Source organism: Vombatus ursinus, unplaced genomic scaffold (genome assembly GCF_900497805.2).
Source record: "Vombatus ursinus unplaced genomic scaffold, bare-nosed wombat genome assembly UNPS02001419.1, whole genome shotgun sequence".
In the NCBI taxonomy this organism is placed as follows: Eukaryota; Metazoa; Chordata; class Mammalia; order Diprotodontia; family Vombatidae; genus Vombatus; species Vombatus ursinus.
In genome coordinates this window covers 4,567,606-4,594,312 of record NW_020941197.1, presented here as the reverse complement: position 1 = coordinate 4,594,312, position 26,707 = coordinate 4,567,606, and the positions used below count along the sequence as shown (strand labels likewise).

The 26,707-nt window shown below is 35.6% G+C and overlaps 1 protein-coding gene across 7 annotated transcripts in view; it reads right to left on the bottom strand.

The window, feature by feature from the left end:
* BCLAF3 (BCLAF1 and THRAP3 family member 3) overlaps positions 1-26,707 on the bottom strand; it is a 211,852-nt gene that overhangs the window by 162,070 nt on the left and 23,075 nt on the right. For 5 of the 7 annotated variants that reach the window (XM_027866150.1, XM_027866130.1, XM_027866120.1 and 2 more), the window contains exons 3-9: positions 21,097-21,171; positions 16,561-17,139; positions 15,519-16,181; positions 9,167-9,285; positions 4,428-4,542; positions 3,282-3,345; positions 71-189 (exon numbers count right to left, since the gene is read on the bottom strand). In XM_027866150.1, coding sequence (XP_027721951.1) covers positions 71-189; positions 3,282-3,345; positions 4,428-4,542; positions 9,167-9,285; positions 15,519-16,181; positions 16,561-17,139; positions 21,097-21,171 — 1,734 coding nt within the window. Of the gene's footprint in view, positions 1-70; positions 190-3,281; positions 3,346-4,427; positions 4,543-9,166; positions 9,286-15,518; positions 16,182-16,560; positions 17,140-21,096; positions 21,172-23,733; positions 23,797-26,707 lie in introns of all 7 variants that reach the window. The other 2 variants (XM_027866134.1, XM_027866113.1) reach the window with 2 other exon arrangements.

Here is a 26,707-nt window from a genome sequence, read left to right as displayed (position 1 = left end):
TCATTCTGAACAAATATCAACATGAGTAAATAGTAAACTCTGTTTTTTCATCTAAAAGAAAACTAATTACCTTCGTATAGCTCCACCTACGTGAAAAATCCGTTCATCTTCATTCTGTAATCGTTCTTTTCTCCTTCTCTCAATGTCATGGCGGAGATCATTGGGATCTTCTATTACTCTGACCAAGGCCTGAGAAATGATGATTATGAATTATGAATACAGTCCATTTTATTACTATTTCTTTTGGAAAGGAAGCCACATTTCACATCTAAAGTGCTTTGTAAAAGCTTATTTTAAAATAATTCATCCAATAAAATTAAACCATTACCTAAAAGATTAAACATTAATTTAATAATTTCATGAACTCTGAATTTTCTGTTTGGACTCCCTTCAGAAATGGGGCAATAACTAAGCTACTTCATTATTCTCAGAAAACTAGAAAAGCTGTTGGCCCCCTCCCCACCACCCAAGTTTAATTCACTGCTCTTTTCTACAAGGAGAAAAATATATAGCAAGAATCTTTTCACTCCCTGGCTAGCAAAGTGTTTTTTTTTTTTAACTTTTAACTTAAGTTCTGTGTATTTGGTTTTGAAATTACAAATATTACAGATCACTACCATTTCGTGAGAGGTCTTGTGACAAGGTCAAATCTTTAAGTAAAGCTAATACTACATCGACTTCATCTTTCATACCTGTAGCACCTACATACACACTTCTCTACTTAAAAAAAAATTAACAGAAATCTATTTTCTCTCCCTCTCATACTCCACCCCACTGGGGGGAAAAATCCTTTTAACAAATATGATGCTAAACCAAATTCCCTCGATAGTGTTAAAAAATACATATTTATATACATATGTTTCATTCTGTTCTTTATTATATCAACTCTGTGTAATGGATAGTAGGTTTCATCATCAGTAGTCTAGAATCATAAATGGTCTTTGTAATGATCACTGATCTTACAAGTTTCTTATTTTCTCCAGTGTTGTTGTTGTTATATATGTTGTTCTCCTGGTTCTGCTCAATTCATTCTTCAGTTTATAAAATTCCTCAAAATTATTCATTGTTCTAATACTGTTACAAGATAAATTGTTCTTCTGATTCTGTTTACTTCATTCTATCAGTTTATGTAAATCTTTTGATATCTTTGAAATTATCTATTTCCTCATTTCATACAACATAATGGTACTCACATCCATATACAACACTAAGTCATTCCTCCACTGATGGACATCCACTTAAGTTTCCAGTTTTTTGCAATAAAAAAAGAGCTAGTATAAATATTTAAGCATATAAAGGACCTTTTCTTCTTTCTTTGATCTTTTTTGGGCATAGGCCTAATAGTGTTAAAGCTGGGTCAAAGAGTAGGCATTATTTAATAATGTTTGGTGTGTAATTCCAAATTGTTTTCCCAAATAAATGTACCTATTCATAGGTCCAACAAAAGTGCATCCATCTGCCTATTTTCCCACTAATAGCTAACAGCCTCTCCAGCTATTAGCATTTTCCTTTTTTGTCATCTCTGGCACTCGGAACGTGAGGCAGACTCTCAGAACTGCTTTAATTTCCATTTCTCTAATTAGTAGTGATTTGGGGCATTTTTCATATGGCTATAGACAACCTGGATTTCTTCTCTCTGTTGAAATCCATAAGATCATTTGTCAGTTGAGGAATGACTCTTTTTCCACATAAATTTGAATCAGTGCCTTATGTATCTTAGAATGAGATCTTTTTCAGATAAAATTGCTGCAAAGATTTTTCCCTAATAGTTTCCCTTTTCATCTTAGCTTTTTTAGATTTGTATGTATAAAAAAATTTTTCAATCTGATATAATCAAAATTATCCATTTAATCTTCAATGACTATCTATTCTTTTGTTTGTTCATGAACTTTTCTCTCTTTTATAGATCTGATAGTAAAATCACTTTCTCCAACAGCAAAGAAGTGGGAACGATTGTGTATGATATAAAATAAGGATATGTAGACTAAGAAATTAAATTTTATATGGAATATTTTTCTACTTTATACTTCATTGTATTTTTCTTAAATTACATAGTAAAGAATAAAAAGAAATTTAACTCCATTTTAAAGTATAATTTCACATGTAATTAAAAAAAATCACCAAGTACATTTTACCTGTCTGAAGTTCAAAACTTATATACTCTTAGAATTATATGGTTCTGATTTTATACATCATCTGCAATATTGTATGTTCCTAGAGAATACTCACATGATGAAATATTCTTTTTTGTCTATTATCATCTTATTATAGTCCATATGCCTGTGCTATATTGAAGCACACTTTAAACTCAAGGTAACAGAATTGTCATAGCCTAACTCTATAAACAACCTAAAATGGCATGCATATTTGCTTTTGCTAGCATTTGTGGTAATTAGCCAATAATGAGTATATGAAGTCTATATAAACAAAAACAGGCCAAGAAAAAAATGAATTTTTAGATAAAAACATAATGCAAGCACTTCAGTTTCAAATTCTTTTGTTATTCTGTTATGTTTTGCTTTAAGTGGTCAAAAAGTTGGCTTTTTAAGGCACAGGAAAATGTTTAAGCCTATGTTTAATGTGAATTTTGACAAGATTGCATTATACTGAAAAAAACAATAACTTAGGGTAAAAGAACTTTAAAACGTCAACCACAAAATGTTCAGGAGTCAAAAATATTAATTTTGATTCTCATGTAAAACAACAGGAATTTAGAATAAAAAAAGTAATAGCTGTAAGATTCAGACTAATTAAGATACTACCTTTCACCTCCCCACTCCTCCAAGGATAAAAGGGGTGGGTGTTTGGACATTGGTGGAAATAGCTAGAATGAACGAATGTGTAAACTCAATCCTAACAACAAAGAACTTCACTCATCCCTTGTTTACCTTATCTGGACCATTCATGATTGGTGAGTACACATGGGAGGAGGAAGGCATTTTTAAGTGGTTCTAGCTCCTTTTGTCTTCCTATCCAGTCTAACCACCTCAAGCCAGACAGAATCAACCTGCCAGTTCTGGGCATAACTGGTTTCCTGGAACTCATGCTGCTTTATCTCCTGGATCCAGAACACTTAGACTTTGAGGGAGGTTGGACACATGTATACTTATCCGGATACATTTTGAGTTTTTAACCACAAATCAATGATATACATAATTCCCATAGTTAGATCAAGTGAGTGTGGGGTGCATCAAAATCTCCTATATCAACAGAACTATATCAGACTATATCAATAATAAAGTACTCTTATTTTTCCATAATGAAGAATTACATCCACCCACCTGTCCTGGTTCACACTTCACAGTCCGTTCATTCTGCAGTTCTGCTAAAGACATATCAATTCTTCTGAAACAAAAATATGACAATAATTAATAACTGTAAATCAAATAATGAAACATTTTCAGAACACTATCTGACCAAATTTAGAATAAAGTTGGTCTATTTCAGATCCCATCTGAAGAAATTTAGGTCACTAAAGTATACAAGGACTTTGCTATGAGACTGTTTTCATGGCATGGCAGTCCTTCAGCAGGGACCTTCAGGACAGTAGTATAGTGAGGCAATGATGCACTCATTTACTAATCCTTAGTAGGCAAATCATACTAATAACTAAACACAGTTTAAATCTCAACTTTTGTGGTGATTCTAGTAGTGTGTCAACCCTAAAGTAACTTGGCCACATTGGATACTTGATCTGGCAAGTGATAGTAGACACAGACTATCTAAAACACTATGACTTCAACTATATTCTGAATTCCTCACTAATGACTTCAGCAGGCAAACAATATAGAGAAATAAATAGAGAAGGAAGGTCTTCTGAAGTGACTGCAAAATTCTTTGATACTAGGCCAATAGTTTCAAAAACAAAACAATACAAAACACCATTCCACCTGAATAAATTATATTCTGCTGTAGAACAAGCCAATGAGATTATTGATATATAGTGCATATCCTTTCAAACTAGCTTATAACTAAGAATATAGTCTGCCTGCTTCATTAGCCCTGGGATCCCATTCTAATAAAAGGATAAAAGAGAGGGCCAGAGTCAACATCAAGCACCAAATGCCAAAGGACTTGCCACATAAACAATGGGATAAGGATATAAGTTTTCAAACATCCAGTGGCCACAACTCTACACTACTCTTTCCCCTAGCTTCAAAAGGGCTACTTTAGTCTGGCCAATGACAAAATGTCATCTCAAACTTCTAGCACCAATGAATTCTCATAATTCTCACACAAGAAGGTACGTAAAGCTATGTAGTTCTATTCCTCTCCTGTCAAAGGAAACGTAAATGAAGTATAGGCACCCAGAGTGAACAACAAAAACAGGGAAGATGCTCAGCAGCACTTTCTCCACGAGTTTTTCGGGTTTTTTTTTGCATTTATTCCCATGAGTTAAATGGGAATAGTAATATTAAGTTATTTACCTGTGAATTTCTGGATCTGAATTCATTTTTATTTCATTTATATCAGGAACTTGTGTATCTTGCATTTTTGAGAAACGTTCATGTAGAGTAAGATCAGAAGGTGGAAAATAATTTGCTGGAAAAAGATAAGTAGTTTTATCTTACTATACAACTGACTGCACTTAAAAGACTAAATATAAACATATAAAAATAGGGCTCTGCAAATGACAAAAAGGAAATGTCTGTTTCTTCTTGAGATTATGCAATCTAAAACCTATCAGTGTCGAGAACATAGTAGGTGCTTAATAGCTGCATAATGAGTACTTCACAAATGAACTGGCAGTGTTGATGTGCTACCTACATTCCAATCCAAACAAAATAAAACGTCCCCTTCTCATTATCCCAAGGATTTTTAATACACATATACTACTATCACACATGCCTAAAGACTATCAAAGAATAGACGGTGTAGTTGTCCCAAGATAGATCGCTTTCCTTTGGCATAAAAGCTACCCAAATTGAGGAGATAGAGACAAACCTAACTTTCTTTTCTGTCTTTAGGTAGCTTTTGTCACATGAGACTTATAATTTATTCTCAAAATTTGAATCCTAGTGAAAAATACTAAATCTTCAAATGATTGTCTAAAATGAGGCACTGAAATAATGACACCTAAAAAATTAATATAGCTTATAGACCTTAAACAAAAGGTAAGAATAATACAGAACTTTAGACTGACAAAGATAATTTGTGTAGGCAGCCCAAAACAAGGTTAGCTACGCAATGAAGTGAATAGAGCACTGGACTGGGAATCAGGAAGACTCATCTGCCTGAGTTCAAATCTGGCCTCAGACACTAGCTGGGTGACCATGGGCAAGTCACTTAACACCTTTTGCCTCAGTTCCCTCATCTGTAAAATGAGCTGGAAAAGGAAATGGCAAACCACTCTGTATCTTTGTCCAGAAAACCCCAAATGGGGTCATGAAGAATCAAACATGGCTGAAAAAATGACTGAACAAAAGTCCAAAAGTAGTTGAACAAACTATTGTTACAAATGTAGACATAACTGAAGTTCACATACTAACGCTATTCTATCTTCTAAGAACTTCTCTTGCAAATAAAGCCTTTTGACACTTATAATCTCTTTAACTGGATGTACTAAAGAAAAAAGATACCTTCCTAAATGCTAGTAACAAAATGCTGTTTCAACAAATTTTCCAGTAATTCATTCTTTCAACTCTGGGACCACTGCTCCAACATCACTGCTATTACTAGCTCCCTCTTATCCTAAGATCTAACTCCCACATTCTGTTTTACGGGATGACAAAAGTAAAGAAGCCTAGAGTTTGTCACTATTAGTATGAGTCAGAGGAGGCCTATTTGATTGAGTAATCTTATCTGTCTCACAACACAAACACACATACAATGTATTGGCTTAATACCAGTTAAAAAGGATTAACTATTTTTAAAGATGATCAGTTGAAATAGTTAATTGTTTTTCATTTGTGCAAAATTCTTGGAGGATAAGCTTTGTTCCATTTAATCAATTTTCCAATAAGTGAAATATAACACTAGAAGGACTAGATTTTAAGAAAACTTCTAAGAACCAAGTTGCATCAATTGACACAGTGCATGCAGTTTTTTAACCAAAGAAAATAATGCTAGGGTGAAATTTTTCTTTTGAAGTAAAACTAAAATAAAATTTTTGCTTCAATTGATATGCCTGATCCTTCTAGTGTTTACAGTTAGTTTATCTGGATGACTGATGGAAGTGTGATTAAAATGAATAACACATCTCTCTGCCTTTCTTTTTAAAGATGTTTTTCTTCCCCAGACATGTGACTTCACTAATATAGGGAATTCTGGGTGAGGCAATTCCCTCAACCAATGCTTATCAGCAATTTTTCTTCAACTTAATTATCATAGAGAGTTGCCTGGGGGCATTGAGATGTTAAGAAAGACCTCCCCAGGAACCAGTGAGGGGTAAAGACATGGATCAATCAATAATTTATTCATCTAGGTCTTTCTGAGTCTACCTCTTTCATATACTTATATAACACTTCTGTAATTTCCCGCTCCCTTTTTAGGAAAGAGGATTAACATACTTCAACCTATTTTTGATAACTCAGGATCATCAATGAAAAGATGATATAGTAGAAAATAGCATAAGACTTGGAATTAGGAGAGACTTGGGTTACAAAAGGCATTCTGATATAAATCGAGTCAGAGGACTTGTGTTCAAATCCCATCTTTGATATGGACTTTAGCCTCAGTTTCCTCTTCTAAAAAATGAAGAGAGACTGGACTAGAAAACCTCCATGTTTCCTACTGGTTTTATAACTATTATCCTACAATCTTTGATCCTGCCTCTGACCCTTACCATGTGTGACCAAAAGCAAATCTTTCATAAACTACAGCTATCTACGTCTATTTATACTCAGTGCCTTGATTTCACCTCCCACTCTGTCAACCCCTTCTAATCTGGCTTCTGAACCCAGCACTTGAAACTGTTCTCTCCAAAATTATCAAAGATCTAATTGAAAAAACCTGAAAAACTTTTCTTAGTCCTCATCTTTTTCAACCTTTTCATAGCTTCTGACAACTCTTGACCATGCTGGGCTACTATACACTCTCTCTCCTTGGTGTGTGCGATATTAATCTTCTGGTTCTCCTACTCTCGAACTGTACCTGTTCAGTGTTTACTTATCATCACACCATCCATCTCCCATACCCTAATAGTGCATGTCTCTCAAATCTGTCCTGAGAGCTACAGATGTCAACTGCTAGCTACGTATTCCAACCTGGATGTACCAAAAATATCTCAAACTCGACACATCCAAAAGAGTCCTCATTATCTATTGCCACAAACCCAACCCTGCACCATAACTGCCTTTATTTTGATGAGGCCTCCATCATCCTTGCAGTCTAAGTTAGCAATCTGAGAATCATATTAAATTCTTCTCTCCCAAATCCTTAACAGTTACTACATCTTTTCAGTTGTCTCTGCAACATCTCAGATCCACCTCCCATTCTCTATTCACTCCATTCTCCATTTCTCATACAAAACCATATCACCTCAACTATCAGAACAGCTTACTAATTTAACTGTTATTCCTGCTTTCAGTCTCTCACCTCTCTAATTTACCTGTTACAAAGCCACCAAGAGAGTTTTCATAAGCTTCCACAACTCCCCATTATCTCTGAGATAAAATACTAACTCCTTACTTTGGCAATCAAAATTCTTTTCTCTGGCTCTTGTCTACCTTTTCAAATTTATTTCATACTGTGCCCTTCTTCCTTAACATGCTCTATGATTTAGCTAAATTGATGTTTGCCCAAATTTGGCATTCCCTCTTCTGCCGCTACACAGGCTCTCCTCTCTTCCTGAAATGCACTCATCCTACACCTCAAGTCTTGGAATTTTTAGCTTCATTTAATGCTTATCTCAGGTATCCTCTTCTATGGGAAGACTTTACTAATTTTCCAATTGTTAGTGAGCTTTCCTTTCTGAAATTATACTTTATTTACCTACCTGTATAAATGTATCCTTTCACAAAAAGATAAACTGCTTGAGGACAAAGGTAAACTCCTTGAGGACAGGGGTTGTTTTTTCATTTTGTCTTTGTATCCCTAGCACCATGCCTTGCACAAAGCAGGCACTTAATAAATGTTCAGTGAATGAACAGCTTCAATTTCATTAGTTATAAAATGAAAATAATACCTATATCACCCACCTCACACAGTTGTGATAATGAAATAACATATGCAAAAGTTACTAATTATCAGCTACTAGTAATTTCATCACTATTAATGACAACGCATTTATAAAGTGTATTCTACACAACAGGCACTCTGCTGACCAAGGGTACAAATACAAACAAGCAGGAGAGCTTCTGCCCAAGATTACATTCTAATAGGAGAGGACACCACAGAGCTGGGGAGCAGAGGGAGCATTTGTGTGTGGTGGCTTGGTTTGGAATGGCTAGGCATCTCATGCAAGTCTGGGCTCCTAGCAGGGCAAGACAGTCGCCTACCAAAGCCACGTAGCTTGGGGTAGAGTCCAACTTCCAAATGGAACAAGATTACAAATAATGATTATTTTTTGTAGTGTAATATACTTGGAGCCAGACTTCTATACCTTTATACATTTGTTTCCATCTTCCCTCACTATCAGAATGTCTCTCAGCTATTAATTCTTATTTTGTGTGCCCATCTCCATTATCCCTGCCCTCCCAAACCATTTTGAATTTCTAGCTTCTCATCTGTTGTAAGATGGAAAATCAGATAACCAGGCTTGCTAAAATCATATGTAAAATGTGAAAAATTAGTCTCTGTAGGAGGACCTGAGGGACTACCCTTTAAACAAAATACATACACTTTAGCACATGGATTTGGCAACATCTATGCTGGTTGAAGGCTTTTTATTCCTTTCTTTCTGGTTCTAAGCTGTGTTCTGTGTTCTGGTTTCTTGGCTAAGTGGCTCCCAGAAAAATGAGGTCACTCTACACAAAGTTACACACACACACCAAATACATTCATGTTTTTTAAAATTTTACTTTCAAAGAATATGCATTTTCGGAGCTCTGTGATATGTGGTAATTGCCTACCATATATTTCATATTTGGCTTCTGAACAGTCAGAATAATAACAATGATAAGCAGGATAAAGATTTATTAGCTGGAGTGAATGTGTCGGGCTGTATCACTTCATGAAAGCCAACAAATACCCCCTGTTTTAGCCATAAAGTATAACACATACTAACCTTTAACTTGATGGATTATTGTGATGATTTCCTGAGTAAATTCTCCTGATGGTTTGTTTTCGACATCCTGTGTTGTGGAGTCAAGATGTTCAAACACTGGATGGAAGTTTTCCTTTTTCCTGCCAAAAGCAAACAAATCATGTGATATCTGTTTCTCTGTAGAAAACTAGAAGTAGCCCTAGAATAATTTGCATACATTCTTAACTAAATTTGAAACTAGTTTTCTGATCAAAAATCTTGTTTAAAAAACTAAGCAAAAAGTTTCTATTATAACAAAAAGATCTTTCCTTATGATAAAGATTGGTCACTACATCATAAAATAAAGATAAAGAATAGGGAAAATTGAGCTATAGAAAATTTTGCTTGGGTTTTTTCTTTAAGGAGACATCACCAATACTTTCTACGTATAAGCAGACATCTCATTAAATAAGTTTTATTTCCAAATGGAAAATCACAGTAAGTTATTAAGATACTCAACTACAAATTTTAGTTTTGAGTTTCCTGCTCTCAAATTCTGGTTCAATTTCAGCCACTTTGTATATTTTGTATGAAAATTATTAACCAGAGATCATACAAATGGGAAAAGGACCCACATGTACACAAATATTCATAGCAGCTCTTTTTGTGGTGGCAAAGAATTAGAAATTGAGAGGATGCCCATCAATTTGGGAATGGCTGAGCAAGTTGTGGTATATTAATGTGATGGAATACTATTATGCTATAAGAAATGATGAACAGGCTGACTTCAGAAAAAACTGGAAAGACTTGTATGGTCTGATGCTGAGTGAAGTGAACAGAACCAAGAGAACGTTGTACACAATAACAGTCACGTTGTGTGATGACTAATATTGATAAACTTAACCCTTCTCTAAGCCATCTACAGAGGCCTTGTAAGGGAAAATGCTATCCACATCCAAAGAAAGAACTATGGAAGTTGAATTGCTATTTTTTTTCTCTTCTGTTTTGTTTCTTCTTTCTGATGGTTCCTCCTATTTTAATTTTTACTTACAACATCACTAATGTGAAAATATGTTTAATATGAATGTAAAAAAAAAAATAACCAGTTTAATTCATTAGACTCTTTATAAAGTATCTACTATGTGCTAGATATTGGGGATACAAAGACAAAAAATAAATTAGCTCTAGTCCAAGCATCTAGCTGGGTACTGAAGAGTAAAAAATATGTACTCCCATAAGTAAATACAAAACACATACAAGTAAGTACTAAGTAACGACTGGGAAAGGGCAGAACACTAACAACTGGGAAAGGGGTCAGGCAAGGCCTCATGCAGCACCTGACACTTGAATTGAGCTCTGGCCTCCAAGAATCTGAAGTGAGGAAGGTGAGCACTCAAAGGATGGAATGCATTCTAGGCAAATATGGCTAGCTATCAAGAGACATCAGAGGAGAATAATGTGAAATCAGTCTGAAAAGCTAAGATTATTGTACTGGAAAGCGAGGTTATGAAGGATTTTGAATACCAAAGAGAACAATTTGTATTTTATCCCAGAAGCAATAGGAAACCCCTGAAGCTTCTTCCTAAGAAGAATGACCAGTCATGCCTGGGCTTTAAGAATTTCAATCTGGCAGCTCCATGGAAGACTAGAGTGGGCAAAGAGTAATGGCAGGGAGACCAATTAAAGACTATTGCAGTAATCCAGGCAAAAGCAGATGTAAGCCTCCACTAACATAGAGTAAAACGAAGAGAAAGGAACAAATGTAACAAAATGTTCTGAGGTAGAATCAACAAGACTTGTCAACTGACAGGATGTAGAAAATGATGGCAAGTGAAAACACCTGGGTGACTAGAAAGATGGCAGTACTATAAAAAAAATTGTAAAGAGGGATGGAATGAGGGGGAAAAAGAAAAGAATTCTGTTTTGGACATACTAAGTTTGAGAAATCTATGGCTTCAGGAGACATGCAACTATACGTATTTTTAAAGTAACATTTCTAGTGTTATTTCTTTGACAACATTTTGTTAAAAAATTTACACAATCTTCTTCAGCAACTGGAGGCAATCTATTATAGCCATTTCTGAAAATTATCAAGACTATTCTATTGTTTTTGGAAACTCCAAGATTATCATAAAATATCTACTGATCACAACTCCCTGATTAATATGATAACCCAAGAAATTAAAAAGTTTTTCCTCTACCTAAAAACTAGTTAATTTTAAAAATAGTTACAAGTGATCAACTTCAATCGTAATCAAGATGGAAAATTTACTCTTCCTGATAGCTGATGACAACTGCAATGGTAATGGCAGTGACGTTTACAATCGCTTCATCAACTTAGGTTTCAAATTGTAATAATCTACTCACTGGTATCTACAAAAATGAAAAATGGTGACTCAGTCTGGGCCTAGGTGGGCTTCCTTATCCAGTATTATCAATGAATCTCAGAACCCACCCATAACTTAATAAGAATCCTCCATAACATCCCTCTCCCCCAACCCAACAAATGGTCATCCTGCCTTCTCTTAAAGATCTCTACTACTCACAGCAGTTGTGGACAGCTCTAATGTGGACAGAATTAATCAATTCAACAAACATTAATATTAAATACCTATTAGTTGATTTGCTAAGGTTCTTGCAATTTTAAACCTATGATCCCACGATTCAAAATCCAAGCTTTTCCCACCGTGCCATTAAGTATCCAATTGTCTCTCAGAAATCATCACAAAACACAGTGATTTTACTGAATTTAAAACTTGTTCTCTATATTAGAGTAAAAAAAAAAAGATCACAGCCAATCCTAACTTTTAGAAACATTTCAGTACAAAATAAGGTTTTAAACAGCAATTTAGTGGTTTCTTAGAAAGGCCTTAAGCTTCCTGTTAAGAAGCCAAAAATTGCCTCAATCTCTATCCACATAAAACCTAAGAATAACTATTCTGTGAAAGATTGAAAGCTTATCCTAGTAATTTGTTAAAAATAACCAAACCTTTTACTACTCAAAAAAAGAAGAGCACTGTGATCCAAAACTGCATTCAACAATTTATTAAAAATTCATTTTTAAAATATGAAATTCAAATAAACTTATTCTAGGATCCTATGACCATCAGATTCTGAATGACAAAAATAAATGTAATCTTCTTGCTAGGCTATGATCTTCTTTTTTTTTTAGATGATATATTAAAAATACACATTAAGGCTGCCATGGTAAAAACAACCTGGAACCCTTCCAAGAATAAATCTGTTATCCTTCAGCACAACTTACTCTTTTTAAATCTAATGTTTATAAAAAATTCATAAAGGAAATAACTTAGTAAAAAAGCAAACATAGCAATAATTAAATCTGATCTGCATGTAATTTTCTTCTGCCTTTATCATTTGTAACAAATAATACTGTACTGAGGAGGAGAAGCAGCAGGCAGGGCAACCCAGGCCAGAGGCCTGAGGGAGATCAGGGAGATGCTATGGTATTTCTCTAGATTTAGCCAGACCTAATCAGGGAGATGCTATAGTATTCTCTAGATTTAGCCAGACCCAAGGAGGAACAGGCAGGGTGACCCATGCCTGAAACCCTTCTTGACCAATAACTCCTAGGAGACTATAAACATTCTTGTTCATCTTCCATTCTCTACTACTTCTATGGCTAACGAACTTCCACTCTCTGTTCTTCTTACCCTACCATTACTGGTCACGTAGGAGCAAATTATCCCCAATCCCTCCCTCCCACTATCTCAACCCCATACATCTCAACTTACTCTACACAATACCCAATAAGTATCCAATCCATCCCAGAATGAATAAACATCCCCTCATCCCGGATCTTTCTCTCCCACTTCTTTCATCCTCTTGGCTTCCTCTACTGTCATGTAACCACCAGTGATCCATTTTACTAAGGTTATCTATCTTCACTCCCACAACACCTTCTACGTGAAGTCTTTCCTGATTGCCTGAACTAATGCTCTCTTCTGTCTTGTATTTATTTCTATTTATTCTCTTACATTTAGGGGTGTGTCTGTGTCTGTGTGTGACACACACACACACACACACACACACGCACACACTTGTCATTTCCCTATTTGAACATAAGCTCTTTGAGAGCAGGAACTGTTTAATTTTTTGTATTTATATTCTTACCACCTAGCACAGGGCCTGAAACACAGTAGGTGATCATTAAATCTGTTGGTAATTGACTCATCTGAACAGACTGCCCAAAGCTGCCTTCCATACAACAAAAAACAGTATGGGCTATAAACTGTATTATTTATAAGTACATACCTATAGATTTTCCCTTTCCAAGACTATATTTTAGAGGTGCAGCAAGTATGAGGGTTTCTTATTCTTACTAAATGAAGAATGAAGTACATATTATGCTTTGCATCCTGCCTACTCTAAACTGGAAGATATTAATACTTAGTAGATTTAAGAGGCAAATCTAAAATTAACATTCACACAAAATAACACGAAACTGCTAATTTTAGGATGTGTAATTAGTATTCAAGCAAGAGAAACAAATATCTCAAAGACTAAAATATAGTCAAAAGCGCTGGCTCTAATATAAGTCCCCTGCCAGTGACCTCTACTCTTCCCCCCTGCCCCTCATTAGCTGAAGCTAGCTTTTTTCATTAATGTACCTTCTGGGATATTATAATTTGAATAATAAGTAAACAAAATAAAAATACCATATTTAATTTCATCTGATATTTACTTAGGACCAAAAAGAATTAGGTCATGCACATTTTAATAAAGCATAAGGGTAGTATAAAATTTTTATTATTTTCTTTTTTATAGGAAAAAATTTTTTTTAAGGAAATAGGGAGAAAGGAACTAATGTCAAGGGTATTAAAATCAATTCAAATGCTTTTAGTAGTTGACCATTTTTCTACCTCTTTTAATCATAAGAAAATGCCTGGAGATATTTTATATATTGACATTTAATTACACAAAAAGTGACTTCATGCAAATTAGGGGAAGATTTCAACGATAGGTAAATGGAAAAGGGAAGAGTCGATATAAGATCAAGAAGCATCCAGAAAGAATGACATCTCCATTAAAGATTCGTCTGGAAAAGGATTCTTTAAAATAAACTCAACTATACTGTATTTTTAAAGATAAATTCGTAAATAATAGAACAAAGCTGCCAACAAGCAGCCATGCATAAAAAAGTACTTTTCTGCTCTCCTCTTCTCACCCTGCCCCCTTGTATTTGTTTCTACTCATTTAAAGGTGAACAGGACTACTATTTACCCTTTGGATGTTTTCAAAGCTAATCTTAAAACGTTTTAAAGCACTGTTCTGTATTTTTGCCCAATTTTGCCGAGGCCCTTTCCTCACAGAATGAAGGTTCCTCCCTTCCTAACTCAAGCATGTAACAAATACTCTCAACAGCTGATTTTCCCCTATTGGAAAAATCTTTCATCAGTCACTTGATGGGTGATTTAGTCCACATGTTATCCCAATTAACATTACTATTTTACACCTTTTATATCTAATTGATCAAGAAAGATCAAATGAATCAAAAACCAAATCCATTTCTAGCATTTGTCAGCATTCTTTGAGCAGTTAGGCCTTAATATTTAATTCAATTAAAATCCCTTTTGACTTAAGGCTGGGTCTGAAAGTAAGTCTAATTTAGTTCTTTCTGGCTAAGTAAGAGTTAAGTATGAAGTCCAAGGGAATAACTTACATCTTTTTTCTCCCACTGTAGTCATCTGCTCCCCCTGGAGAGAATCTTTTTGGTTTAAATGTTTGTTGTTGTTGTTGTTTTTTGAGGGGCGGTCGGTAAGGTGGGGAGGAAGGAAAGTGATAATAAAAAAGCCTATCTAGCCCCACTTAAGCCCTTAAAAGGTCTATTCCTTGGCACTCTTTGGGTAAAAAGAACAGTGTCCATCATGCCAGCTTTTTTCAAGATCTACAAAATTTCAGGCCTATTCCAGAACTAATTCCTTTACTTCTTCCCTTCTCTGATTGAGCAAAAGGTCACCCACCTCTCTAATACCCATAATCTCAACCCAACTCTTCCTCTCTCCCCACCCCACTAACTCAAATAAAAATTATTTTCATGGATACTTGACATAATTGTAAGATGTATTTACAATGTTTTTTTCCCTTGAATATCCAGGAAGGAATCTTATGATTCCTTTAACATCTTTACCTTACCTGTAATTAAGAAGGTTCTAACAAAGGACACAAGGAGTTGCGGTACCAGCAAAATTTACATTGTTTTTATAAACTGATATGTACTTGTCATTGATGAGCACCACCATTACAGGACTTTTTGAAAAACTAAGATCTGCTCTTCTACTCTGATATGCTTCTAGATTTTTATAAGCCAAAAGTAAAGATCAAGCAAAAATTTTTAGTAGACCTCAAAGAAAAGCAGAGAAAAGATAAATACCTGTACTTATCTATTGTCTTCTTCATATCCACTTTAACTGTAAGCAATTTCTTCCTCAGACTGACATTTGAAGATTTCCCATCTGGAGGTCTGTGACGTGTATCATGATGACTACTGGAAAAATCTTGCTCTTTTTTGAAATCAATTTCTTTCTTTACTCTTTCCTTCAGTTTGTTATTAAAGAGTCTCATATCAATATCATTTTTATAAGGATTAGCACAGGCACTACAGGCCTTCTTAGCATATTTTAAAATATCAAAGTTCCCTTCCTCAGTCTCTCTCACTCTTCCACTACTACTAAAACAATCTAACTCTCTATTTAGAGAACCCTTTGGAGAACTGTATTTTCTTTCTTCTTCCTTGGAATACTTGTGTGTTCTTCCATTAGAAAAAGACTGTTCTTCATCTGAGTGCTTATAATGTTTGTGTCGATAGCCATAGGACACCTTTGCTAACGAACTATCCTCTAGGTACTCCCTTTCTGCAGATCGATAGATCTGAGGTTCAACGCTCCTTTGTCCTTTCTTCTCTTGGTAAGATGGGAAAGAGTGTTCTGGCTTCCATTTAGGATTCCTGGATGGCTCTCTGTTTTCATATCTTTCCATGTCTTTAGTTCTTTTTGACGTATGTCCATATTCTCTGAAATCACCATCCTCAGGATACCTGTGTTGACATAAAGCAGTTTACACTTGCACTAGAGAGAAGAAAGTGAGAATTTATATGTGTAGAATGTTGTACAGAATGGCCTTAAATGCAGAATGCAGAAGTTAACCTATAATCCACAAAAGCCTGTGTGTGCAGAGAGGCACAAAGTAGTTAAAAGAAAAATAATAATCCTTTTAAAAAAATATTCTAGCCATCAACATGATTTACCTTAAAGATAAATACTTCAGAACTCCCAAAAGCCCATAACAAAATTACAATTTTTAAAAATGTTTTAGACAAAAGCCTTTCAAGGTAGTTCTCTTCAACTATAATGTAAAAAGCTATTTTTCGCTGGAAGCTTTATATTACATTACCCAGGTTTAATGTTTTCCTGTACCTCTTCTGAAAAGAGCTCCTTGTCACAAGTTCTTCAAGACCTCTACGAGGTGACTGAGCATATTTGTCTTCCTGTATCCTCTGGTACCTGAGGTCATCTTCATGCCACTTTCCTTCAAATTTAAAAGAGTCTGCTGATCTATGAAAAGGCTTCACTTCTTTTCCAATTCCAGTAAATCTGGCATCATCAGGCACATACCTTCCTTGTACTTTTTGTGAAGAATAATACCATTCATGTTCTTTGTAGGGTGGTACATCTGAGTATTTGGAAAAATAATGAAATTTTCGACTACTATCACTCCTTTCTGGTGAATATCCCCGGTGAGATTTATAACTGTAAGTATCTTCTAAAGAATTCCTCCTTACACTTGGGGAAGGTGACCTGTGATCATAAATTCTGTGATGTATATTTCCGTGAGAGGAGATCCTTGCATCATTTTGTTCATATTTCTCACTGTCCATTCTCCAAGGCATGGTCCTTTTGGGATCCTTCCTAAACCCTTTGTATTCATAGTCATAACTGCCATGGAGATATCTCTGTCTATAGTGTTCAGGATTCCTAAATTCTGGTGATAAAGACCTGTATTTAAAAACAAAAACAGAAAAGGTGATTCTATTTTAAGAGAATCAGAACAAAGTCTTACATGTTTTTGACTCTTCCATAAGCATTTGAAATCAACCCTGTGAATTTAAGCTACTGTAGACAAATCTGATGATTTTCAAAGTTAGAATTTATAATTACTTGATTATACTCCCAACCTTCCCTTAAATAATCTTATACCTCCTCAAATTCCATAAAAATATACATAAACACACAAACACTTTTTGCCAGTGGTAATATATGCCAAAATTTTAGATAAGCAAACACTGAGCACTTGTACACATACAAAATATATTTTTGTATTTATTCAGGTTATATCCTTACATAAGGCCCCTCCTCTAAGTAGACCAATGCAGTCAAAAAGACAGGTGAGGGTTTTTTGTGGGCTGATTTTTTTTTTATATTTACTTCTATCCTTTCATTCTTTTGTTTCAGTTTGACTGATTCTTGGTGTCTTGTAGAGTCATCAGCTTCCACTTGCCCAATTTTAATTTTTAACGAACTGTTTTCTTGTATTAGATTTTGTACTTCCTTTTCCATTTGGCCCATATGTATTTTGGCCCAATTTTTAAGGAGTTTTTCTCTTCAGTGAGTTTTTGTGCCTCCTTTTCCATTTGGCCAATTCTACTTTTTAAGGAATTGTTTTCTTCAGTGTACTTTTTTCCATTTGGCCAACTGTACTTTTCAAGGACTTGTTTTCCTATAGTTAATTTTTGTCCTTCCTTTTCCAAGCTATTGACTGTCTTGCATACCTCTCACTTCTTTTTCCAATTTTTCTTCTATCTCTCTTATTTGACTTTTAAAATCCTTCTTGTGCTCTTCCAAGGCGGCTTTTTGGGCTTGAGACCAGTTCATATTCCCACCCCTTGAGGTTTCAGATGTGAGTATATTGACAATGTTGTCCTCTTCTGAATTTGTGCCTTGATCTTCCCTGTCCCCATAATAAGAATCTATGGCCATTGTCCTTTTCTGCTTTTTGCCCAGGGTGTTTGTCTATTTTCTGACTTTTAAGAAAAAGTTGAGCTCTCCTGCTGGAGCACAGAGGACACTGATCCAAGCTTCTTATGCTGGGAGCCCAGGGCCTGGTCACTGGCTTTGTGTGCTGGGGCCTAAGGTGCTGGCAAGCTCTGGGCTGGGGTCAGCAACAAAGGAACTCTTAGGGTGGGGGTGGGGAGTCTGGCCCCTGGGGGATGCCTGCTCACCCAAGCCTTGCATTTTTATGTTTGGCTGCTGGAGGATGTCTGTCAGCCTGGAGCTTTGCCTCCTGGAGTTGTGCTGAGATACCAGGAGATCTGACTGCTGGAGAATGCCATCGCATGTGGTGGTTTTCTGAGCTGGTGTCTACCAGTTCCCCTGCCTGTCCTGAGGAACCTGGGGGTTGTGGTGTTGGCCCTTGCCTGCTCCACCACCCTAGGCCTCAGGATCTCCCCCTGGTATGCTGAGGTGGGACTTGCTGGGATGCCTCCCATTCTGTAGTGCTCCCTCTTCCCTTAGAGTGAAAGGGGCCTTTCCTGTTAATTCCCCAAGCCTCCTGGCTTACAAGACTGCTGCACCCTATCTTTCAGCTGACTCAGCTGTTCCAGGGTTTTTCCTGGGGCAATATTCTCTGGGCTTTCAAAGGTCAATAAGGGAGGGTGAGAGCAACTTACTTCTTACTCTGGCATCTTGGCTCCTGGAAGTGGAAGTTTTAAGAAGCCTCTATATCAAGGCAAAGTCTTCCCATAAATTATATCTCTAACTTACTTCCTTTTTCTGAAGTTTTATTGACACTATGCCTCAACTCTATTTTGATAAATTTATGTTCTATTTTTAAATGCCACTTCAAGTGAACATCTTCTGTCTTCAACTGTGAGTCTTCATGCCAATCTGCTGATTACTGAATACGCTATTTGGGAATGTTAGGACCAAGGGGGAAGTGAAATTGACTTTAAAATACTCAAGATAGCAAGATTATAGCCAATAAGGTGAGCATATTCACAGAATCAATTTCAAGAAAGTATCCATAAATTTCTATAGAAAGAGTAAGAAAAGAGTTGAATAAGGGATGGCATAAGTATTCCAAATAACTATAAAGAAGGGATTCTTGCACTGAATAGAAGATTAAACAGGATCACTTCTCAGAATACTTCCTATTTTGAAAGCTGTACATTCTTCCAAAAATGGATCCATTTATACATTTTTTGGACATGGCCAATGCCGAAACTTTTTTTTCTTGACTTTGCATATTTGTTACAGGGGCTTTTTCATCTCTCCTCCATTTCCTCCCACATTGGGGACAGGAATTTTTTTTTTTTTTGTTAAATGAAAAAAATTAAATTTTAAAAGATTATTGATGTTTAGTGAGCACTACAAATTTTCCCAGAGAAGGCAGCAAGGCACGATGGAAAGAATACTGGGTTCATGTTCTAGCTTTCACACCAATTAGCTGTGACTACTGCAAAGTCACTTAATTGCCCTGAGTCTGATCTCTAGAGTACACAGTGAAGGTGTTGGACAAAGTAATGCTTAAAGGGGGCAGCTAGGTGGTGCAGTGGATAGAGCTCTGGCCTTGGAATCAGGAGGACCTAAGTTCAAATCCAACCTCACACACTTGACACTTACTAGCTGTGTGACCTTGGGCAAGTCACTTAACCCCACTGCTTCACCAAATACCAAAGAAAAAACAAGTGAGGCTTAAAGATTTCTCTAGCACTAACACTACTATGCATCCTTTCTCTTATTGGTGCTACCTTCCACAGTGAAAAACTGGTCCTAAACTACAAAACAACAACTGTTTTTAACTATATATACAGAGCAAAGTGGCTAAAGTGGATATTAATTTTAACAAAACTCTTAGCTTCTGTCCTTTTGATCCTTCCACATTGACTTAAGTATAAAAAAGGCTCCTATTAAAATGAACTATTCTGCAGAGTAAAGTTAATTTCTATTTCCCAACAGATAGCTCATAGTAATGGTGCTCTCTTGACCTAGTTGTGAAATTTCTACCTATAGTGCAATAGTACAAAAATCCATTAATTTCAATGTTTTTGGTGGTCTTCCTAAAGCACAGGTCCATTCCTTGCCCCCTCAATAAACTCCATCCCTATTACCTCCAAAATTAAATATAAAATCATGTTTTGCTTTTTAAGCTCTTCAGAAGCAGGCCCCTTTCTGTCTTTAGCAGTCTTATTATCTCCTTCCACATACTTTACGATCCAGCAACACTGGTCTTCCTGCTGCTGTTCTCACAAAATATTCACTGACTACCTCCCAGGTACAGAATGCTCTTCCCTCCTTATTTGTCTCCTGCTTCCCTCAAGTCTTCGCTCAAATCATACCTGCTACAAGAGGCCATTCCCAGGACCCCTCAATACTATTGCCTTCCTTTTCTGATTACCTTCAATTAATATTCTTTATCTACCTTGTATCTACATAGTTATTTGTATGTCATTTCCCTCATTAAAGGAGCTAGTCCCCCAGAGAAGGAAATAAGTGCGGAAAAGAGTGATTTGTCCAAATTCACACAGGTGATTAGGGTAGTAAAGCCAGAATTTTAACCCAGGCCTCTGGTTCCAAATGCAGTGCTCTCTCACTCTTTCCTATTTCAAACGTTCCAGTCTGTTGTTTTTTTTATTTTTTTAAGAAAGAAATACTCCAGGGCTTTAAATAACTCATCAAAATAGGCCAATACACATCTTACATTTTTCTCCCTTTCCTCGATAGTGTTCATAGCACTTTCCACTTCTTAATTCAATAATAAAAGGCTATCGCACCCAAATTTCATGTCTCACAGGTCAGAAATGATATCTAAACAAGTAACTCCTAAGTATTAGCAAATTCCATTACAATAGTCTGTACATTCAAACAGAATTTTACCAGTATCAGCCTACTCAATTTATAATGCATCACAACTATAACTAAACGAACACTGAATTTCATAAAGAAGGAAACATTTACCTCTGTTTCCACCTAGGTGATCTGGACCGTGATCTTGCCATCTTTTGACATGTGTACCATGATCCACTTTTTAAACTGAAAAAAAAAAAAAATTATCAGTAAGATCCACAGACAACAATGGATTATATTTATTTGGTAAAAATAAGATGGCTGCCCACAACTAGTTAGAAGCACAGCCAGAAAGCACCTCAGATCATCTAGTCTAAGGTCTTCTTTGTAGTATACATAGGAAAAAAAGTCCCCAAATAAGTGATTTCCCCAAGGACATAGAGGTGTTAAGTCCCCAGAAACACAAAATTTCAAAGTCAGAAGAGACTTTCAAGTCCAAAAATTCTTAACCTGAGATTTTGTGTGCCTTTAACTCTATTTTAGCATAACTGGTTTCCTTGTAATCCTATGTAATTCATTATTTTGTTTTATGCATTTAAAAACATTATTGAGAAGGAGTCTGTAGGCAACACATGACTACAAAAGGGGTCCATGATACAAACAAGGTCAAGAATCCCTAATCTAGTCCAATTTATGCATGAATAGCAATGGCAATTTTTTCCTCCTCATCTTTACTTTCTTGGGGAATGGGGATCCCTGTAGAAAATGAATAACATTAATCAATAATATAGAACTAAAATATGATACTCTATCTATAGCATTGATTCATGAAAAAAAATCCATTTTAAATACAAAATGATGAGCTCTAAAACTGGTAAATTAGGATTCCAGCCTCCTTTCCTACTCCTAGGTTGATCGATTTCAAAATACAAAACAAAACAAAACAAAAACAACAGATTTTTTACCAATGTGCTTCAATTAGTAGTACAACATTCTTCTTTGCCACTTATTAAAAAAAATGTACATTTTACTAAAAACCAAAACAGTGTTCAAGGTAAAATTGTTATTTTTTCCTACCAAAAAAACTTCATTTCCAATTTAATAAGCTAGAGTATCTTCAGAATTCATTCTTCTACTGCCTATGAAGAGTCCAAAAGCTAGACTAAAGAAAAACAACTATAATACTTATAGAAAATGAGAGGTGACAAAGGATTACCTCCCCCCCCCAAAAAGAATCCCTGCCACAATACCAGATCTCAAACTAAACTACAAAGCAAAAATCATGAAAAAGATTTGGTATTAGTTATAAAAGAGAGATCAAGATCAACCTAGAAGGCAGTACTGTAGTTGAACCCCCACTACTCTATAAAGTCCCAATCAGGACTGCCCACCATGTCTTGATCCTCTCACCCAAAGCAATTGATTTTGCTAACCCAAAACTGAGGGACAGGCCAAATAACAGCCCTAAGTTGCAGACACTGTCAACTACTGGAGAATTCATGTATTTTTAAAAGCATTTAACAATTATAAAACTGTGCTAATCTTTTTATAAGCTTCCCATCTTTTTTTGATGCGTCACTGACAGTATTTTTAGTGCTGCACCTTTAACCTCATTTTCCCCATAAGTCATGGAGTTTTTATAGTGATTCTGCACAGTGTAGTGATTTTTAGAATAGCATATGTCACATTATAGTAGAACTGACTATGCTAAAGCAAGTAGCAGCTGTGTGACTTGGACACTGTGAAAAGAGCAGGATCACAGAACCAGCCCCCAATCGGAAACCTACAGTAGAAAAATAAGGGCTGTAAGCTCAAACCAAAGGAGAATCTATTCTTCTGTCACTCTCAATCTACAGAGCTTTCCACTTGGCCAATAGTGGCTAGGTTGAACAGCTATCTATGGAGCTCCAACCAGACAAGCCCACAGTTGTGTTGCTAAGACACAAGCGCATTCCAGGAACTTAGCTGATTTCTGGAATAGACTGTTATTGAAGCTCTGAGATTCCTCAGCCTGACCTGTGGAAGGCTATATAGCACAACCCAACAGGTTACACAACAGGATTAAGCATGGCTCAGACATTGCCTTCCTAAGTGTGTGACTGGCCCTACCACAAAATCCAAAGTCAGGAAGGCTGGAAGAATAAATAAAAAAAATAATACCAACATAAAGAGCTAGTATGATGACACAGATGTTCAAGAAACAAACTTAGAAAAAAATGCCTCCAAAACATCTATAAGCAAAGCCTCAAAGAAAAACTAATTTAGGCACAAGCTCAAAAGAATTCCTAGGACAGGAAGAGTATAAAAAAACAAGCTAAAATGATTTTATAAATGAAAAAGCTAGAGAAAACAACTGAAAAATAAATTGAGAGTTATACAAGAAAGTGGCAAGAAACTCAAGGCACGTTGTGAGGGTTTTGTTCTTTTTCAATGAAGAGGAGGAAGGAGGAAGACAGAGATTTGAAACACTTGAAAAAGAAAATTAAGTTTTAAAAAAAGTCCATCAGTAAAATGGATCAGATATACAATATACAGAAGCAATTGAACAAAAAGTAGCTTAATGTTTAATAAACCCCAAGAATCCACCTAATGGGTAAATATTCACTATTTGACAAAACTTCTGGTAAAAATGTTAAGCAGCTGGGGCAGCTAGGTGGCACAGTGGATAGAGCCCCGGCCTTGGAGTCAGGAGGATATGAGTTCAAATCTGGACTCAGACAAATAACACTTAATAGCTGTGTGACTCTGGGCAAGTCACTTAACCCCAATTGCCTCACCAAAAAACAAACAAACAAAAAAAAAACCTACCATGTTAAGCAGTCTAGCAGAAATTAGGTTCAGATCAATACTTTACACCATATTGCATGTGACCTAAATATTAAAGATCATATTATTAAAAAATTAGAAATGAAACAAATTCTATACTTCTCACATCTGTAATTAGATGTATTCTTAACTAAACAAGGAATAGAGGCAATTACAAAAGAAAAAAACGATAACTTTGATTACTTGAAAGTGAAAAGCTTCTGCACAGCTAATGCACCTAGGATAAGGGAAGCATTCATACGGGGAAAAATCTTGGTAACAAATCTCTCTGATAAAGAATAAAGATTTGGTATCTCCCCCCCCACACACACACACCATGAGCAACTGCCATTTCCCAACAGGTAAGGTAATAGGTCAAAGGATGTAAAAAAATAGGTCTACAAAAAATTTGTAAACTATTAACAACCACATGAAAGAACACTCTAAATCACTAATAAGAGAAATACAAAACATCACTGAGGTTTCAATCAAACCCTACAAACTGACAAAGACAACAACAGATAGGAACAGTCAGTGCTGGAGGGGTTGAGGGAAGACAGGCACATGAGTGCATTATTGATGGGACTGAAAAGCACTGCAACCATTTTGGAAAGCAATTTGGAATTATTTAAATAAAGTGACTAAGGTGTCCACAGCAGCTAGATGGTACAGTGGACTGGGCACAGGGCTCGGAATTAGGAAAATCAGTCTTCCTGAGTTCAAATCTAGCCTGAGACACTTAGTAGCTGTGTGACCCTGGGCAAGTCATTTAACCCTATCTGCCTCAGTTCCTTGTCTATAAAAATGAGCTGGAAAAGAAAATGGTAAACCACTCCAGTATATTTGCCAAGAAAACCCGAAAACAGAGTCACAAAGAGTGGTACATAACTAAAATGACTAAACAACAAAAGATGTCATACCCTTTGAACAAGAGAATGCATAACTGGGTTTATGACTCAAGGAAGCTTTAAGAAAGTCCCCATGATATACCAAAATATCTATAATAGCACTTTTTGTGATAGCAAAGAACTGGAAACAAAGTAGTTACCTATCGATTGCAGAACAGCTAAACAAATTATGGCACATGAATGTAATGGAATATTACTGCACAGTAATGTAAATGATGAATACAGAGGAACATGGAAAGATCTACATGAAGTGACTCAAGAGTGAAGTAAGCAGAGTCATAAAAATATACAAAACTACAACAATGTAAATAGAAAGAACAATCCACACCAAAATAAAAAAATGAATGTAACAAAATTATAAAGATCAAAGCATGACTAGAAGACATATGAAAAAGACATTCAACACATGGAGGTTCAAGGTCAACAGGTGTTATACACATGGCATGTTTTAGGACTTTTTCAATGTATCTATCTTATCAGTTAAACTATTTTTTTCTCTTAAAAATATTATTTGTTATGTAACATGACTCTGTGAGAGGGAAAAAAGGAGAAGATACTGGGGATAACCATAATGATTTAAGAAACAACACATCAATAAAAGCTTATTTAAAAAAAAACCAAGTTTCATGACATATCCTACAAATTAGCAAAGACGACAAAAATGAGATTCTTCAATGTTGGAAGGAAGGGCTATAAGAAGACCAGCACACTGCTTTAGTGGTGGTTGGAGCTGTTAAATGAACCAACCATTCTGGACAGCAAAATACCATTAAAAATGGTCAAAGGATGTGAATAGGCAGTTTTCAAAGGAAGAAACGTGAGCAATTCATAACGATATGAAAAAAATGCTTAAAATTAGTATTAGAGAAATAAATGCATACTAAATCAATTCTGATGTTCTGCGTCACACCTATCACACTGACAAAAAGGGAAAACAACTGTTTTAAGGGCTGTAAATTTCTAAGACATCTAGAAGTACACCCAGAAGTCACTAACCCATGCATATGCTTGGAAGGGAAGGAGAGAAAGAAGTCCTTTTCAGCTCTAAATCTATGATCCTATGAATGGATGCAGAGGAAATAAGCAGAAATGAAAGAAAATTTTGCCCAATAACCACAACAGTGTAAATGAAAAGACCAAAATTAAGATTAACTTTGAAGTAACTGAGAAATCACTATCTTGGAGAAGAGAGAAATTCAAACCATTCCTTCTCCCAGGGCAGAACAGCAAGCAGAACTATTAGGGTAGACTGTTGTATATATAATTATATATGCTCTTCATAGAGGGAACTTTTCCTAGCGTTTCATCTACAATCTACTGTGGCAGGTGTGAGGATATCTTTTTTCCAGAAATAACTAAGATGGAAATATAAAAGGCATCAATGAAGTGTGCTTTTTCATATTTTTCTCATTTTTTTTGGTGCCAAAAGCCCATCAGAAATATGCTAAATAAAAATTAAAACAAAAAACTTTATAGCAATCCAAAAACAGAATGGTCTGGTTAATAAAGTACTGAGTTTTATGTCACTGGAAGTATTCAGAGACCAGATGATCATCTGTAACCCCATGATTCTACTAACTGAAGCAAATATAATCCCAACAATATTTCATAAGTGTGCTTATTTGTTTTCCTGGCACACAAAAATATTCCTGGAAGCAAATTACTTGATTCATTTCTAAAGCACAGTAAGAACTGCTTTGGAATTTTAAAAAAAGTGTCAGTGGGTAACTGAATTATTCAAGACTCAAGACACATATATCATTGAATTTTTGCATATACTTTAACCAGTCTAATATATTCATGAGTACTAAAATAAAATGGGCATTTTTTACTATTCATAAAATACAAATTGTGTTGTAGTGGACTAATATGATTCTCTTGACTGGTTACTTTTATATGTGACACCAACTACCTTTTCCTCTGTAAGCAAACATAAAAATCTCTATAGGGAAGAAATTTTCCCCAAAGACATTTTCATTAATTATACTATGAAATCCACAATTATTTCAGCATGGTGCTAACAATAATAATTATATCATTCCTTAAAAATAAATTCCATCATATCAATG